The 17,394-nt window shown below is 42.6% G+C and overlaps 1 protein-coding gene across 1 annotated transcript in view; it reads left to right on the top strand.

Moving 5' to 3' along the window:
• The window catches only part of TUBGCP3 (tubulin gamma complex component 3), a 96,582-nt gene that overhangs the window by 10,590 nt on the left and 68,598 nt on the right, over positions 1–17,394 (top strand). Inside the window, exons 2-4 of the mRNA XM_032151344.2 lie at positions 8,066–8,173; positions 11,345–11,412; positions 16,655–16,732. Coding sequence (XP_032007235.1) covers positions 8,066–8,173; positions 11,345–11,412; positions 16,655–16,732 — 254 coding nt within the window. The remainder of the gene's footprint in view (positions 1–8,065; positions 8,174–11,344; positions 11,413–16,654; positions 16,733–17,394) is intronic.

Here is a 17,394-nt window from a genome sequence, read left to right as displayed (position 1 = left end):
ATGGAGGATACCTGCCACCAGGGTGATTCATCATTCTTGAAAGTGACCTTGATCGCTTGGCTAAGGTGTGTGTGCCAGGTTTCTCTGCTGTGAGCGACTCTGTTTTTCTGCTTGTATTGTGCTCTTTGGAAGAAAGTTACTATGCCCAGCCCACGCTTATGATATGGAGTTACGTTTTAGCTACCTCCTTGAGAGTGAAGTGTCTACATAAATTACTTAGCCCTTATTATCTTTTAAATTTCTGTAAGATCAGTGGCAATATCCCCTCCTGATTCTGTGTTTTGTCTTGTTTTTCTAGGTCAATCTGGCAAAAGTTTATCAATTCTGTGATTTTTTTCTTTTTTTTAAAGAATCTTTTTCTCCCCCACCTCACCATTTTTTGTTGTAAATTTCATTGACTGCTGGGTTTTTTTGTTTTTTTTTTAACCATTTCCTACTAATGCGTACTTTGAGTTTCGTTTGTTCTTTTTCCAGATTTTATCATATAAACTGAGATTATTGATTTGAGGTCTATCTTCCTTTTTAAAGAAAGCATTTTATGCTATAAATTTTCCTCTAAGGACTGTTTTAGCCACATCTCGCATATTTTGTTATGTTGTGTTTTTATTTTCATTCAATTCATTTTCTGATTTTGACAGTTTTTATTGCCCATGTATTTTTTTTTTTTAGCTTTGTTGAGGTATAATTGATAAATCCAAAATGTATATATTTAAGGTATGCAATGTGATGCTTTGATGTATGTATGGAATGTGAAATGATTACCACAGTGAAGCTAATCAACATGTTCATCAGCTCACCTCGGTACCCGTTTTGTGTGTGTGTGTGTGTGTGTGTGTGTGTGTGTGTGTGTGTGGTGAGGAAACCTATGATTTACTCTCAGCAGATTTCAGATACACAATCCATTGTCATTAACTACCATCCCCATGCTGTGTGTTAGGTCTCCAGAACTCATTCACCCATGACTGCAAGTTTGAAGTGCTTGCTCTTGGAGTAAGAAGTTGCATTGCTTTCTTCTACTGCAACCCCTTGAAAGTGCATTTACTGTAGTTTGAGGCTTTTCCCCGAGAGATTTCTAGGACCTTTATAGAAAAAGAGAAAGGAGTAGCAGTTTTTCCAATTTGAGGCCTGTTCTGACCTTTCTTTTGACAGCTCAGCCTTGCTTCCGTTAAACTGTTCCGAATTACGTTCATTCCATGAATTTTTAAGTCTTGTAGTTGTTACTGTGAAGATGTAATAAAATATAACGATATAAAACAACCTTTTAAATGAAGTTTAATTTAAATAATGAAAGGGACGTATATAATTTTCCTATGACTGCTGTAACAAATTACCACAAATTAGTTCATTTATTCCCCTGTGTTTCTGGAGACCAGAGCCAAAGGCAGTGTCGTGGGGCTGACTGCAGGTTGCAGGGCTGGGCTCCCCCTGGAGGCTCTGGGGGGTGCTGCGTCGCCTTTTCCAGCTCCAGTGGCTATAGTGCTCCTTGGCTCATTGGCTCCTTGGCCCATGTGTGTGTTGACTGACTGCCAGATGTTTGGAGATTTTTCAGATACCATTCTGTTAAGGATTACTAGTTTAATTCTGTTAGTGTTAGAGGACATACTTTGAATAATTTTATTGTTTTCTGTTTAATCAAACTGCTTTGTGACCCACAATTCAGTCTGTCCTGAATGTTCCGCGTACATTTGAAAAGAATGTGTGTTGTTTGGTTGTGGGGTGGGCTGTTCTGTGAATACCGATTAGGTTTAGTTGGTTGTTGGTGTTCAAGTCGATATCCTTGCTCATTTTCTCTTCACTTGCCCTTTTGATTACTGAGAAATGCCCCTTGATGTCTCCAGATGTATTTGTGAATGTGTGTTTTTCCTTTCAGTTCTATTAGAATTTGCTTCGTGTGTCTTACAGCTCTGCTGTTTAGAGTGTTCACATTTAGAATTGCTGTGTCATCTTGGTGAATTGCCCTTTTATCATTTTGTGATCCCTTCTTTATCCCTGTTAATTTTTCTTAGTCTAAAATTTACTTTGTCTGATAGAAATGTAGCCAGTTCATGTTCATTTTGAATATTGTTTTCATGGAATATCTTTCTTCATCCTTTCATTTTTAAGGATGTCTTTCGTCATGTCTCAGTTGGGCTCCTCGATAGCACACAGCTTTAAGGGGTGACCTTTCCCTGCTTCCTCTTCTGTGCTGCTGCCCTCACTCTCTGGTTCCCAACACATTTCCTCATGTTCTGGCTGAAATCCGAACCCCCAGCCTGCCAGCCTTGTGATGGAGGCTTGGGGCCGTTATTGATTCTTGTCAAGTGTGGAATGGGGCAGCCCACTGTGGGGGTGCCCCTGAGTGAAGGTAGAAGGGGCTGGTAGCCTGGCACAGGGCTGGGAGAGCTGTGGTGCTTCCTCCCTCCCTCCCCACCTGGGCCCTGGCTGTGGAGACTGGGCCTGGCTCGGAGGTTTTTCTGTCTTTGCCTGTTTGTGGTTTGGGTTTTGGAGTGTTACCCAGCTCCAGCTGGTGTAGTAGACAGCAAACACATAAACAAAATATCGAAAAGCAAAAATGGGGGAAGTCACTCCAGGTTTTCCTTTGATCCATGAGTTTCATAACCAGTCTGCTTCTCTTACCCATTGTTCAGAGTCTGATTAGAGGTGTTTTATGTATTTTTGCCAGAGTTTTACATTGTCATCAGTAGTGGAGTGTGCTTACTCTGTCTTGACTGAGATGACTTCTGTCTCTAGTTTCTTCTTTCAAGTCAATCCTGTTTGTTTTCTTCACATCTTTCAGGGATTCTTCAGTTTCTGTTTTACCAAGAGTGCTCTTCTTAGATCCACTTTTCTGGTTTTGTTTATACCTTCCTTAAATCCTTTCTTACATTTCTGGGGATTTTGGATTGTCTATGGATTGGGCAGGGGAAGCCACACTGTGAGCTCAGAGTGCCCACTTGAAGATTCTCTGTGGATTGGGCAGGGGAAGCCACACTGTGAGCGTGGAGTGCCCACTTGAATTTCCAGGTGCCACTCATAGTTCCACTTCCTTCCTAGGATGGAGAACAGTGTTGGCTTTTGCTGGCAGATGCAGCTGGGCACTGCCTTGTTGGGCTGTTCCACTGCATCCGGCGTTGAACTGGGCCCAGCACTCAGTGGTGGGGGTGGGGGGATCTGGAGGTATCTACTGGTAGCTTGACTTCTAGAGTCATAGAAGTTGGGCAGACAGACAGGCTATCCCACCCTGGTACCAGCTCCAATCCACTTACTGAAGTGATTGCTTTGCTCGGAAAGTGGAGGCTTTCTGAAAGATTTCTTCCTGACCCTTGACGTTCTTTTGCTGCTGAGATTGTAGTGGGGAACATTCTTCTCCCAGATCCCTTGTACTGAGGGTGGGAGTTCCTCAAATTGGGAGTTTGCCTCTGCAGAGATGAGAGCCTGGATTTTTTCCTGGGGCTGAGACAGTTGCTGTGAACCATGTAGCTTCTAAGCCCTTCCCTTTTCATCCTTTCTGTCTTGTATGACTTCTTTGGACATTTATTTCACTCCAGGTTTCTCCTTCCCCACTTTTGCCTGGCCAGATCTGGTGATTTCCTTGTCTTGGCTGTCTTAATTTCCATCTTTTTGCCTTTTTGTTTTAGTTTTTGAGAGACTTCTTCAACTCTGAATACAAGCTTTCTACTTATTTTAAAAAACATCTGCCTTCATACTTTTAATATTCAAGAGCTTGTCTTCTCTGAATTTATGGCATACTGTTTTATTTCATAGATGTGTTATGTCTAATCTCGTAGGCCATTATAGCTTCTTTGTTTTTGTACATCTTGCCCCCATTTTCTTATTTCCTACATTGTTACTTTTTCTTAGAGTTTCCTTTTTTCCTTCTTGTGTTTGTCTCTTTTTTCTTTTAGATGATGCCCTCAGGTGTCTGGTGATACCTGTTCTTTTCATCTTTAAGAGTGGAGTTGTCGGAAGGTCTTGGGTAGGGCAGCATTTGCCCAGTGCTGAGCTTCCTTGTGGAGGACAGGCACACGTCATCTTATTGTCCTTTACAGATACTGCGTTATTTGACAATTGGAAGTTTTTTGGTGCCCTGCGTTGGGCAAGTCTTTAGGTACCATTTTTCCAACAGCATGTGCTCACTTTGTATTTCTGTGTCATATTTGGAAATTCTCACAGTATTTCAGACTTTTTCATGATTATTATATCTGTTACGTTGATGTGTAACTTGTGATCTTTGATGCTGCCATTGTTATTGTTTTGGGGTGCCATGAAGTGCACAAACTTCATCAAAAAGTGTTGTGTATGTTCTGACTACTCTGCCGACCAGCTGTTCCCTATCTCGCCCCTTCTCCTCAGGCCTCCCTATTTCCTGAGTCACAACAATATTGAAATTAGGCCAGTTAATAGCCTTACAGTGACCTCTTACTGTTTAAGTGAAATTAGTGATCAACAGAAAACCAAACACGACGTTCTCACTTGTAAGTGGGAGTTGAACAGTGAGAACACATGGACACAGAGAGGGGAACAACATACACCAGGGCCTGCTGGAGGGTGAGGGGTGAGGGGCGGGAACTTAGAGGACGGCTCACTAGGTGCCGCAAACCAGCACGGCACACGTGTACCCATGTAACAGACCTGCCACACGTGTACCCATGTAACAGACCTGCCACACGTGTACCCGTGTAACAGACCTGCCACACGTGTACCCATGTAACAGACCTGCCACACGTGTACCTATGTAACAGACCTGCACATTCTGCACATGTAGCCCGCTTTTTGTTTTTTAGAAGAAATAATAATAAAAGAAATTAGTGTTCAAGTGAAATGAAGAGTCACATGCCTCTCACTTTAAATCAATAGCTAGAAACGGTTAAGCTTAGTGAGGAGGGCATGTCAAAAGCTGAGATACGCGAGAAGCTAGGCCTCCTATGCCGGTTAGTCAAGTTGTGATTGAATAGGAAAAGTTCTTGAAGGAAGTTACAAGTGCTGCTCCAGTGAACACAGGGGTAATAAATTGAAACAGCCTTATTGCTAATATGGAGAAAATTTGAGTGGTCTGGATAGGAGATCAAACCAGCCACAGCATTCCTGTAAGCCAAAACCTAATCTTGAGCAAGACCTTAACTCTCTGAAGGCTGAGAGAGGTGAGGAAGCTGCAGAAGAAAAGTTAGAAGCTAGCAGGGGTTTTTAGTTCATGAGATTGAAGGAAAGAAGCCGTCTCCATTAACATAAAAGTGCAAGGTGAAGCAGCACGTGCTGATGGAGAAGCTGCAGCAAGTCATCCAGATCTAGCTGAGATCATTGGGGAAGGTGGCTATACTAACAATAGATTTTCAGTGTAGGTGAAACACCCTTCTATTGGAATAAGATGCCATCTAGGACTTTCATTCCTAGAGAGGAGAAGTTAGTGCCTTCCTTCAGAGCTACAAAGAACAAGCCGACTCTTGTCTGGGGCTAATGCAGCAGGTGACTGAAGTTGTTGAAGCCAGCGCTCATTTTTTTTTTTTTTTTTGAGACGGAGCCTCGCTCTGTCTCCCAGGCTGGAGTGCAGTGGCGCGATCTCGGCTCACTGCAAGCTCCGCCTCCTGGGTTGACGCCATTCTCCTGCCTCAGCCTCCTGAGTAGCTGGGACTACAGGCGCCCCCCACCACACCCGGCTAATTTTTTGTGTTTTTGGTAGAGACGGGGTTTCACCGTGTTAGCCAGGATGGTCTTGATCTCCTGACCTCGTGATCCTCCCGCCTCGGCCTCCCAAAGTGCTGGGATTACAGGCGTGAGCCACCGCGCCCGGCAAGCCAGTGCTCATTGACCATTCCAAAAATCCTGGGGCCCTTAGGAGTTATGCTAAATCTACTCTTCCTGTGCTCTAGAAATGAAATGACAAAGCCTAGATGACAGCACATCTTTTTATAGCGTGGTTTACTGAATATTTTAAGCCTACTAGTAAGGTCTGCTGCTCAGAAAAAGATTCCTTACTGCTCGATGAGAATGCACCTGGAGTTGTTTTCATGCCTGCTAACATGCATCTGTTCTGCAGAACATGGACCAAAGAGTAATTTCAACTTTCAAATCTTATCACTTAAGAAACACATTTTATAAGGCTATAGTTGCCATAGATAGTGATTCCTCTGATGGATCTGGGCAAAGTAAATTGAAAACCTTCTGGAAAGGATTCATCATTCTAGATGCCATTAAGATCATTTGTGATTCATGGGAGGAGGTCAAATTGTCAGCAAACAGGAGTTTGGAAGAAAGTGATTCCAGCCATCATGGATGACTTTGAGGGTTCAAGCCTTCAGTGGAGGAAGGAACTGCAGATGTGGTGGCAATAGCAAGAGAAGTAGAAGAGGATCTTGAAGAGGTGGCTGAACTGCCACAATCTCATGATAAAATGTGAAGGGATGAGGAGTTGCTTCTTGTCGATGAGCAGAGAAAATGGTTTCTTGAGATGGAATCTACTCCTGCTGAAGTGCTGTGAACACTGTTGAAATGACAACAAAGAATTTAGAATATTACATAAACTTAGTTGATAAAACAGTGGCAGGGTTTGAGAGGATTGGCTTCTGTTTCAAAAGAAGTTCTACTGTGGGTAAAATGCTATCAAACAACATCACATGCTACAGAGAAATCTTTCATGAAAGGAAGGGTCAATCGATGTGGTAAACTTCATTGTTGTCTTGTTTTAAGAAATTGCCACAGCCTTCAGCAACCACTACCCTGGTCAGTCAGTCGTCATCAGCATCAAGGTGAGACCCTCCACCAGCAAAAAGATTTCGACTTGCTGAAGGCTCAGATGATTGTTAGCATTTTTTTAGCAATAAAGTATTTTTGAATTAAGGTGTGTATATATTTTTTTTCTTTTTAGACATAATGCTGTTCCACACTTCATAGACCAGTATATTAAGCCTAACTTTTATATGCACTAGGAAAACGAAAAGTTTCGTGTGACTCACTTGTGATATTTTCTTTAATATGGTGATTGGAACCAGATCTGCACTATCTCTGTGGTCTGTCTGAATTTGACAAAGACCTGTGTGCTTGTTGGGGATCCCCACTCATCACCATCTGTCTCTCTTTTCTCTTGGGCTGATCAGTTTTCCCATAGACAAATTGTGCATCCTGGAGTTCTGGGAAGGACTGGGGGTCCCTGAGTTGTCTGTTACCTTTACTCAGTGACCGGGGCCACCCTAGTGTCCTTCCAGACCAGGCTTGCTGGGCGGGTCTCGGTGGTTGTCTGGCAGCGTGGGATTGGGTGGAGGACCCAGGAGTCTGCTTCCATCCAAACTTGCAGCCAGGTCTCCCCCCTCAGCCCTGCTTGCTTCTGCATCCCAAGAGTATCCAGTTCCTTCCTTTCCTGAGCCTGCCTGGGCTCTGCAGTGGGAACTGTATTTCTTCTTGACATTTGTTCCTCCCACTCCCCTCTCCCCATTCTTAACCTGATGGACATTTAGTGTTCAGGTTTCATTGTCCTCTTGAATCAGTTACCACACATCCATCTGCAGTCCAGCTTCTCACATTTTTTCACTTCTCTCTGATTCCTTTCTGCCTTGTTTTCTTTGTCCTTGTTGGTTTATGCTTTTAGTTTTAAAAACTCCTTTATCAATTTTATGGTGTTTTTGAAGGGAGTAGAGGCACATGTGTTTAAGCTGTCATCTTCATCTAGAGGTGCAAATGCAAATTGACTGTCTATTTTGACTGTTGAGTGAACTACTTCTGGCTTTTTGTGTTTGCTGACCTGGGAGCTTCTCAGAGGCTCTCTTGACCCAGCCTCCTCCTCTTGTTCATGTGTTGGGATGTGACCCTTTCTGTTCCTTTTCTTTTCGTGATTACTGAGCCAGTTTGCTTTTTGTCATCTAGGATTTTTGAGACTTTCTGGTGTGTTACTGTTCTCGTTCTTATTTTATTGAACTCTTATTTCATTTATTCATTCTGTTTTGATTTCTTAATAGCTTTTCTGTCCTCTCAGTTAAGACCTTGGGGAGGTGGAAGATAGATGTTATTACTAGTTCACTGTCTTGAACTGGAAGCTTCAGGTGACCAGAACTTAGCCTGGTTGATAACAATCCACATCCTTTTGTTTGCCTTTCAGCTGATGTAGCCCAGCAGTTCCAATATGCTGTGCGGGTGATTGGCAGCAACTTCGCCCCAACTGTTGAAAGAGATGAGTTTCTAGTAGCTGAAAAAATCAAGAAAGAGCGTACGTATTTTTCTTAAATGTCATGTATTGGATTCTTAAACTTGTCAGAGCTTAAGCAGATGTATGTATGCATGTGTGTAGGTGTGTATGTAGTTCCCAAGCACATTTTAATATTGGTACAAAATAAGGACAAGTCAATTCTGTTGTAGAGTCAGAACTATTAAAACATAATACTTTAGAATGTTTAATTCTGGGATGGTGCATAAAGCTTTTGCAAATCCTGGCACCTTAGAGAAGAAAGCTTTCCATTTGTTAGCTTTTGGTTGGTGAGTAGGTTATCTGATTATCCCTGGCAGGGCTCTGCCACCCCGCTTCACCTCTGGAGAGTCTGAGGGGGAAGCTTGGCTCTGAGTAATGAGCCGCCACACATGAGCTGTCCTGTTTGAAAGGTGGTTTTTCCAGGTGGCCAGCTCTCCATCCTTACAGTTCTCTGGGCTGTATAAGCCAAACCCAGTGGTGCTTTTCAGTTGGCCTAGAGAAGAGGCCTGGCGAAGGTCAGTGCATTTCCCTGCTGGGGCCTCCCTGTTAAACTGTCCAAGTGGAGTAGATGTTGGCCATGGGTCTTAGTGATAACACCTTCTGGAAGTCCATTTGGCTGTGGGTCTCAGTAATAACACCTTCTGGAAGTCCATTTGGCCTTGGGTCTCAGTAATAACACCTTCTAGAAGTCCTGCATGGCACAGTTTTCCACCCCTGGCTATTGCATTATGAACTGTGTTTGGCCCATGGTCTGTGGAGGTCCCACTTTAGACCTGTGTGACTGCACTGGATGGCGAGTCAGTTCTGGATAGAGTTGAGGATGTGACCCAGAGTACTTCACCTAGACATAGTGCTTTTGCCTGTTCAGGGCTGGATGAGCAGTGGGAGTCTGAAATGATCCATCTGCTGTTACAACACAGAGCTTTGGTGTTGCTGAGCATGCATGTATTATTTAGGATGGGGAATAAAAATGGGGTATTTAAACTGCTGTTAACGTATTAAAATTTATTTTCTTCAATGTCTCTATAACAATATAAGAACACTATACTCTCTCTTGAACCCTGAACCATTTTACACATTTTAGATGATTACTGAGGACTCCAACAATTAGGTACTGTGATAAACAGACCATTTCCTTTACAAAGTTACATTTCATGGCCTCATGGTGAGCATATTACACATATTTAAACATACTACTATAGGCGTGTCATAGTAGCTAAAAATAAAGTTTGTTTAAACTCATAAAGAACTGCCAGCTACATTGTTGCAGTGGATATTCAAGGGAATCTGGGATTTTCCTTTTAAAGAAGAAAACTGCAACAATGTAGAGTTGTGTTTCCTGTGGGTGTTGTGTTTTGAGATTAAGGCATGATGTGTATTGACTGACTCAGGTGCTCTGCTCTCTGGAATAATACAGAAAAGTTAATTTTCCATTTGATATAACCGACTTCAAATATAAAGTGCTAGTATGTTTTATATTGAAACAAATTGCAAAAGTGATCATGTGTGACAACATTTTCCACACTGGCAGGTGGGGTACATTGTAACTGGAGATGTATTATAATTTAATAGAGAATCAATTTAATAGAGAAACATCACTTATTTGTAAATACTATGTGTTCATTTTTATTCTTATTTTATTGTGCTGTGACTGTAGTGCATGTATGAATTAATGCCAATCTCATTCTATAGAAAGAGCATCACTTGCTTGATTTCATGGTTGTATTTGGAGTCTATTTATATGTTGTAAATACAGTAAATTATATTAAATTTTAATTGCATTCATTTTGTTTAATACACTTTACATAGTATATTTTAAGATAGCTTTCCTTTTCCATATAGGAAGAGTTGAATGTATAGTTACGATTAGATTATGTAATCTCTGGTATGTGCTTCATACCAAGACCTTTTAGCTGAAGAATGTGGGGTTGGCTGTAAAGTCAGTCATTATCTTCGTACAGACGAATTAGAACATTTAATGCTAAATGTGATTGGCTGATGAGCTTTTTATAAAGTCATACTACTAAAATGGGATAAATACAAAGGTTCATTAGAGAGTATTGAAGTTATAAGTTAGCCTTTGAAAGTGGCACCTTTCTAGTGGGTGTAACGGCTTCTTTGAGAGGCACCTGTGCACAGGTGATGTTTGCGGTGTTGTAAATGTGAGCAAAGTGAATTCTCTTACCCCAGGGAACCTAATACAACTGCAGCTTCTCCTCCTTCATGGAACAGAACATAGAATGAACTTCTCATTCGCTGCAACTGCTTTCAGATAATTTGTAAGTGTAGCTGGAATAGCCAAAGACATTTGTTAATCAAATGAATTGGTGGATGAAAATTAATAAGCTATTTTGAATTTTATTTTGAAACAGTAATTGATTATGACATTTAATACTAAAGCAAGATGAAACATTGCTGTGTATCTTTTTTTTTTTTTTTTTTTTTGAGACAGAGTCTTGCTCTGTCGCCCAGGCTGGAGTGCAGTGGCGCAATCTCGGCTCACTGCAAGCTCTGCCTCCTGGGTTCACACCATTCACCTGCCTCAGCCTCCCGAGTGGCTGGGACTACAGGCGCCCGCCACCACACCCAGCTAATTTTTTGTATTTTGTAGTAGAGACTGGGTTTCACCGTGTTAGCCAGGATGGTCTCGATCTCCTGACCTTGTGATCTGCCCGTCTCGGTCTCCTAAAAGTGCTGGGATTACAGGCATGAGCCACCGTACCCAGCCTGCTGTGTATCTTAACAAAAATGTTTAGGATAATGTAGTTTCCAAGTGGAATGAATGAACATGAATATTGTACTTACTGCCCTTGGATTCAGGATTCCTAATATTTTCACTTTCCATCTCTACCTCCGGGTGACCACTGTTAACTGGTTACAGTGATCATAGTTTTCCTTACTGTTTATTAATATTTATAGATGGACTGTAATCCCATTATTTCTATTACTTTACCTAATTTTCAGATAAACTCTTTGATCCCAGCCTAATATTTTCCATACACTATAAATGTCAGGGAGGGTAGAGGAATTGATCAGATTCATAGAGCTTAAAAGTTGCTCGTCATGTAATTTGACAGTGACTTTTGACTCTGAATTCATCACTTGCGAGTTATGTTATTGTAGGTGAAATAGTATCATAAAAATGAATTTTGGTGTTTGTAATTACCACGCTTATTTTCTTTCTGTCTTCAGTTATTCGACAACGAAGAGAAGCAGATGCTGCTGCATTTTCAGAACTCCACAGAAAACTTCATTCACAGGTACAGTGCAGAATTCTGGAAGTCATTGCACTCATTGTTGAGGATATGATGAGTGGTATAGGAACCTTTGAATGTTTTTTGTGGTATATTAAACTTTTCTATAATTGGTAATTGCTTTTAATTATAGATAGCATTTGCTTTTTTTGTGTGAGCTTCAGTATTAGAAGTTTTAGCTGGATTCAATGCTAAATTGCTTATAAAGATGAATGAAGCCGCACTGGGAAAGTCAACAGAATTTGTGAGTTTGTGTTGTAGTAGCTTAATTGCACTGCTGGGAGGAAGCACATTGGTACAAGTCTTGACTTATCTTCATATAATAGCTAAACTTTATCTAACTGATAAACTTTATTCTTTGGGTCATAATTTGTACTGCCATAGTGAATAATGAAAAAATTGATTTTGAATGTGGTTGGGTATTGATACTTGAAAATGAATGATTTTTCTAACCTTTTTTTTCTTTTGAGATGTGGCTTCGCTGTGTTCCCCAGGCTGGTCTCGAACTCCTGGGCTCAAGCAATCCTCCTGCCTGGGCCTCCCAAGTAGCTGGGACTACAGGTGCATGCCACCAAGCCCAGCCTTGTATTTTGATAAAAGATTTTGGCAGCCTGTATACCAATACATTAATTGAATCATAGGGTGAGATTTTTGTGATTTCTGACTATAAAGGAATTTAGTTCATCCAGCTTTCTTTCCTTTTATGGAGAAGAAAGTGAATCTAGAGAGGTTTAGTGCTTTGTGCAACAAATACTGTTAGTGTTACACTGTGAAAATGATTGAGTCAGGCCTACTGCTAGTAATTAAACTCTTTTATTTTGAGTCTTCCTCTGTTATATTGTGCTCTTGAAACAAGCTTACTTCATTTGCTGCCCATTTTGATTCCTCAATTGTTTTGACTTGGATTCACTGTTTTAAGCATGCTTTTTTCCATAATATTTGCAATATTATCTTTGTAATGTTTACAGAGTAAGAAATAGGAACCTTTTTTGTCCATTCATTTCCAGGCAAATTATTTCAAACTGCTGTATCATTTGCTTTTCTTAAATCTTTCTCCATTTTTAAAACCATTTTCTACACACTGTATGTTAAAAAGATTTGCTTATTGGATACCATATTTCTCCAGATTCTTAGGCTTACCAAGATCCCCAAAGGGAGATTTCATCTAGTAAAAGCTGTTGTATTTGTTAATATTAGCATTGGATGAAAACATATTTAGACACTTTTTTTTTTTTTGAGGTGGAGTCTCACTCTGTGCCCCAGGCTGGAGTGCAGTGGCGCGATCTGGGCTCACTGCAAGCTCCACCTCCTGGGTTCACGCCATTCTCCTGCCTCAGCCTCCCAAGTAGCTGGGACTACAGGCGCCCACCAACACGCCTGGCTAATTTTTTTTTTTTTTTTTGTATTTTTAGTAGAGACGGGGTTTCACCGTGTTAGCCAGGATGGTCTTGATCTCCTGACTTCGTTATCTGCCCGTCTCGGCCTCCCAAAGTGCTGGAATTACAGGCGTGAGCCACCGCTCCTGGCCATATTTAGACACTTTGTGACTTAAAATGGTTGTTTTCCAAAATTTTGTTTGGAGCTCTGAATGTTTATTCCTAAATATCATGTTTTAAATAGTGGCCTGCTCCCTAGGGCTGGCCCCCAAAACTGACTTGCTTGGCTTTTTCATTGCATGACTGAAACATGATGAAAAATACTAGGAAATAAATAGTATAAGACCAACGATTAAACAAAGTAGAATAGTTGATTCAGGTTAGTAGCCATTCCATCATTTTGCTAAAAATGGCTCCGCAGAAGTGTGAAGGTTGTTGATCCTAATTTTTTATCTTGTCTTAGGGCCCCATATGTGGGTGTGCTGTGCAGACCATAGGGATGAAAGGTCAAAGGTTCAGTCGAATGTTTGCTCTTGTTGTTGTTAGACCTAGAGGAAGGAGTCCGGAGTGGAAGGAGGGTCCAGGTTGACGTGGAGATGGGAGTAGAGTGCCGTGGTGCTCCTGAGCTGGGTCTGAAGTATGGCTGAGCAGGAAAGGCCGAGGGGGGAGGGTGGCTTATGAGGGGAGTAGAACTAGAACATTGTGCAGCTGGACTCCCCGGGCAGGGCTGAGGCCTCAAGGGCAGGGAACAGCGTGTAGGTGCTGTGGCGGCATGGTAGGTGGTGGCCTGTTGATGTGGGGTGTTCTGGTGTGGCAGTGCCGGGAAAGCTGAGATCAGCTCTTGTGCTGAGCACTAAACAGCTGCTTTGCAAAGATGTTTATTTGGTGTTCCTCTAGATCTTACCATGTCCCGATAAGACTTTCTTCACGTACAATTCAGTTTGCGCACAGTTTTAGAAGTTTTGTGTCTGAACTTGCGGTCCTGTAGTTTCAGAGTCTGAGGTGGAAGGTCTGAAGTGGTTTCGGATGGTTAAAAGCATCTGTACTGCCAGAGTGGTGGGAACGATCTGGTTTCCTCTGCCAGATCTCTCCTCTACCCACTCCTGCCCACTCTGTGCTCTCTAGGCCTGGTAGATTATACTCCCGGCCTCTTGCTGTGTGTCTCCCGGTTGGCTTCAGCTGGAGCTGGCTTAAGCTCCAGGGTGAGCCCGGAGTTGGGAGAGGGGTGACACTAAACTGTCATCTCCCCTGCTGCTGGGCAGCTGTTTGTCAGTGGCGTAGCTGTGCCCACAGCTCCTGAGGGCAGGCCCTGCCCTGTGTTGGGCCCTCCTGGACCCTGCAGCTGCTGTCTCCAGCCTGATCCCTCTGGTCTCAGGGTCATTACTGGCTTCTGGCTGGTGGTGTTCCCTAGTGGGTCCTGGCTGGTGGTGTTCCCTAGTGGGTCCTGGCTGGCGGTGTTCCCTAGTGAGTCCTGGCTGGTGGTGTTCCCTAGTGGGTCCTGGCTGGTGGTGTTCCCATAGTGGCTCCTGGCTGGTGGTGTTGCTGTTGGTGTTCCCAGACTGCCTCACCATCTCTTGTGGTTTCCCTGTTTCCATCCACACATTCGTATCAAAGGTCTTCAGCAGACTGAAGACATCCTGGGTGTTTTATAGTTAAAAAATGCTGCCTCCTCCTTTATGTCACTTGCTAAGTTTTTGATGCATAATTTTGTTCATTTTTGAAATTTCTCCACCCTTCACCCTCAGATATATCTTTGCTAAAATAAAATCTGAGATTTTTAACCTAGCAGTTTCTTAGTGCAAAGGTAGAACATTTCTTGCCGTCTTTCCCTTCATCTACTGGTCATTTCACTCAGAGACTTCCTGGAAACTCCCACAGGGACTCACAACTTGGCATCCTCTGAGCTGAAGGAAGTGTTGCGCCTTGTTCCACCCCTCTGGGCATCCGTTCGCATCCACCCGCACGCTGCCTGCTCTTTCTTCTGTGTTATCTCTTTTGATGAATGACAGCACCATTGATCTTGACCCCCACGAGAACCTGAGTGTCATCTTGACTCCCCAGCTATATCTCTCGTTTGTCCTTTTTGGAGTTGGGCAGACCTGGGTGTGAACCCTGCATGTAGCTCTGTGATTTGGGTGAGTTATTTGGATTTGCTGTCCTTTGTTCTCTCATTTATGGCATGAAGAGAATAAGCCCTGTCATAGTGTGGTTGTGACGACGACAGGATTTAATGTGTGGAAAGAGCTAAAGGTTGGCGGCAGCTTGGCTCCTTGGTCCTGGGCCTGAGTGCCTGAGCCTCACGGGCCCCTGATGCTGGCTTGCAGGGACTCGCCAGGGACACATGCCTGAGCACACACTCGGCTCACTGCATTGCATTCAGCTGCTTGCATCTCCCTCCAGATGACAGCGGTCTTCCTCTCATGTTGTCCCCTCAAGCCAGTTCGTCACTTGTGCGGTGATGGTGCCTCTGCCCAGGACATCTTTCGCAGGCCTCCTGCTGTTGTCTTTACTTCCAAATCCAAGTTTCTTGGTGCAGCGTGGAGGCCTCATTCCGATGTCAGCTTCCCTCCTGACTCCTGGCCTTTGTCAGGTTGCTGTGTTCAGTGTTCCTGTCCCTCCCTCTGCACAGTCCATCTTTCTAGGAGACTCGAGTCTCCTCCAGGAGCTGTTTTGTGAGCTGTGAAGTGCCATTTGTCACATTGCATCTGCCCACTTGTCAGTTGGCTGTGATGAGACACACTCCATCAGGGCTGGGTCTGTTTCTTATCCTTGTGGCCCTGGCTGGGGATTAGTTGAGTTTCTGAAAAAGCCTATGCCAACCAATTTTTTAAAGTTAGACAGTAATTTAAATACCTGGGATGAGCTTACTTTTAAAAGAAACTTTCAGAGTGTTTTATATAATGGAGAATTTACATAATATAAGCAATCATCCCATAATTTGTTGTGTAAATAAAGGTACTTACATGTGCGTGCAAAAGGTAAGGCTGTCTGAATAGAGTATACTGAGGTTTGGCTGCTGTTGTTTGCAAATCAGACTGGTGTGATACACAATTGGAAATTAATGAAATCTGTATGATAACCCTTGCATAGAAACCTGTGGGTTGGTTATCTTGACAGCTAAGTGCTTCAGACCTACTTTTTTTTTTTTGAGACGGAGTCTTGCTCTGTCTCCCAGGATGGATTGCAGTGGTGCGATCTCTGCTCACTGCAACCTCCGCTTCCCAGGTTCAAGCGATTCTCATGTCTCAGCCTCCTGAGTAGCTGGGACTACAGGTGCATGATACCACACCTGGCTAATTTTGTGTTTTTAGTAGAGATTGGGGTTTCGCCACGTTGGCCAGGCTGGTCTCGAACTCCTAACCTCAAGTGGTCCACCTGCTTTGGCCTCCCAAAGTGCTGGGATGACAGGTGTGAACCCCTGTTCCCGGCCCAGACCTGCATCTTGACTTTAGGTACACTTGATGCTGAGACTAACTTGTGCTTGTGGCTTAAATGGGATGTTGATAAAGGACAAAATAATTCACATATTTTTATGATGGCTTTGTCTCATAATTACGGTTTTGGGGACATTATAAGAATTATTTCAGGGGAGACGATACTGTTATTCAGGAATAAGATAACTTAAAAACTTTTCTTGTTAGAGCTAGTTAATAAGGGAAGGAAAGACCCAAGGTTATTTGTTGCATGAGAACACTTGCTTCCGCCTTCGGATGGGTGGCACTGTTGAAAATACTTATGAACTGTTAGATTTGACGTTACTATGTGAATTTTAAAATGCATTTCTAGTTTCGAAATATAGTTCAGGAAAGAGGAAAATAAGGCTGGAGGGTAGTATAAAATCGTTCTTTTAATATTAACTTTTTTCCAAACAGGGAGTTTTGAAAAATAAATGGTCAATACTCTACCTCTTGCTGAGCCTCAGTGAGGACCCACGCAGGCAGCCAAGCAAGGTGAGTGGCTTTGCCTTTGCAGCTTCGTGTCTGTCGGGACACCCTGGCCGACTTCGAGAGCAAATGGCTTCTGCAGCTAAGAAAATAATGCTAGGAAAGCAACAAGCTTGTCTGGTCATGGAATGTCAAGAGATTTCTTTTCCTTTTTCTTTTTAAGGACATTTTTAGTCAGTGTGCAGTTTCCTGATAATGTTTTTCAGAATTTTGTTATTCAGACATAACAATGGGTGATTAAATAGAGAATAAATGGTTTTCAAAATGTTTACTTTGTGAAGTTACTAATATCAGCACTGATAGGTAATTCTTTATGAACTAGAAGATGCTTTAGGAGTTTTTCATGCTCTCAGTTGTGAGCATTCTTTACTTTTGTGCCAGTGAAACCCTGTTATCACCGGGCTCGGTGTCTGTCCCCTGCAGTATGTCAGAGTGATTCCGGTGCTCTGTGCCCCAGAGTCTGGTATAATAAAGTCCCCACCAGAGATGTGGAGTGCAAAGAGGTTGAAGCATGTGGGGGAAAGAGTTCTGTCTATTGCTAAAGGCTTCGTCTGAGCAATCATTATATATTAATATACGTGTAAACCATATAGATATGAATATATGGAGGGCAGTCATTATATATTAATATACATGTAAACCATATAGATATGAATATATGGAGGGCA

Source organism: Hylobates moloch, unplaced genomic scaffold, assembly GCF_009828535.3.
Source record: "Hylobates moloch isolate HMO894 unplaced genomic scaffold, HMol_V3 SCAFFOLD_4, whole genome shotgun sequence".
In the NCBI taxonomy this organism is placed as follows: domain Eukaryota; kingdom Metazoa; phylum Chordata; class Mammalia; order Primates; family Hylobatidae; genus Hylobates; species Hylobates moloch.
This window is presented reverse-complemented; position numbering and strand designations above follow the sequence as displayed.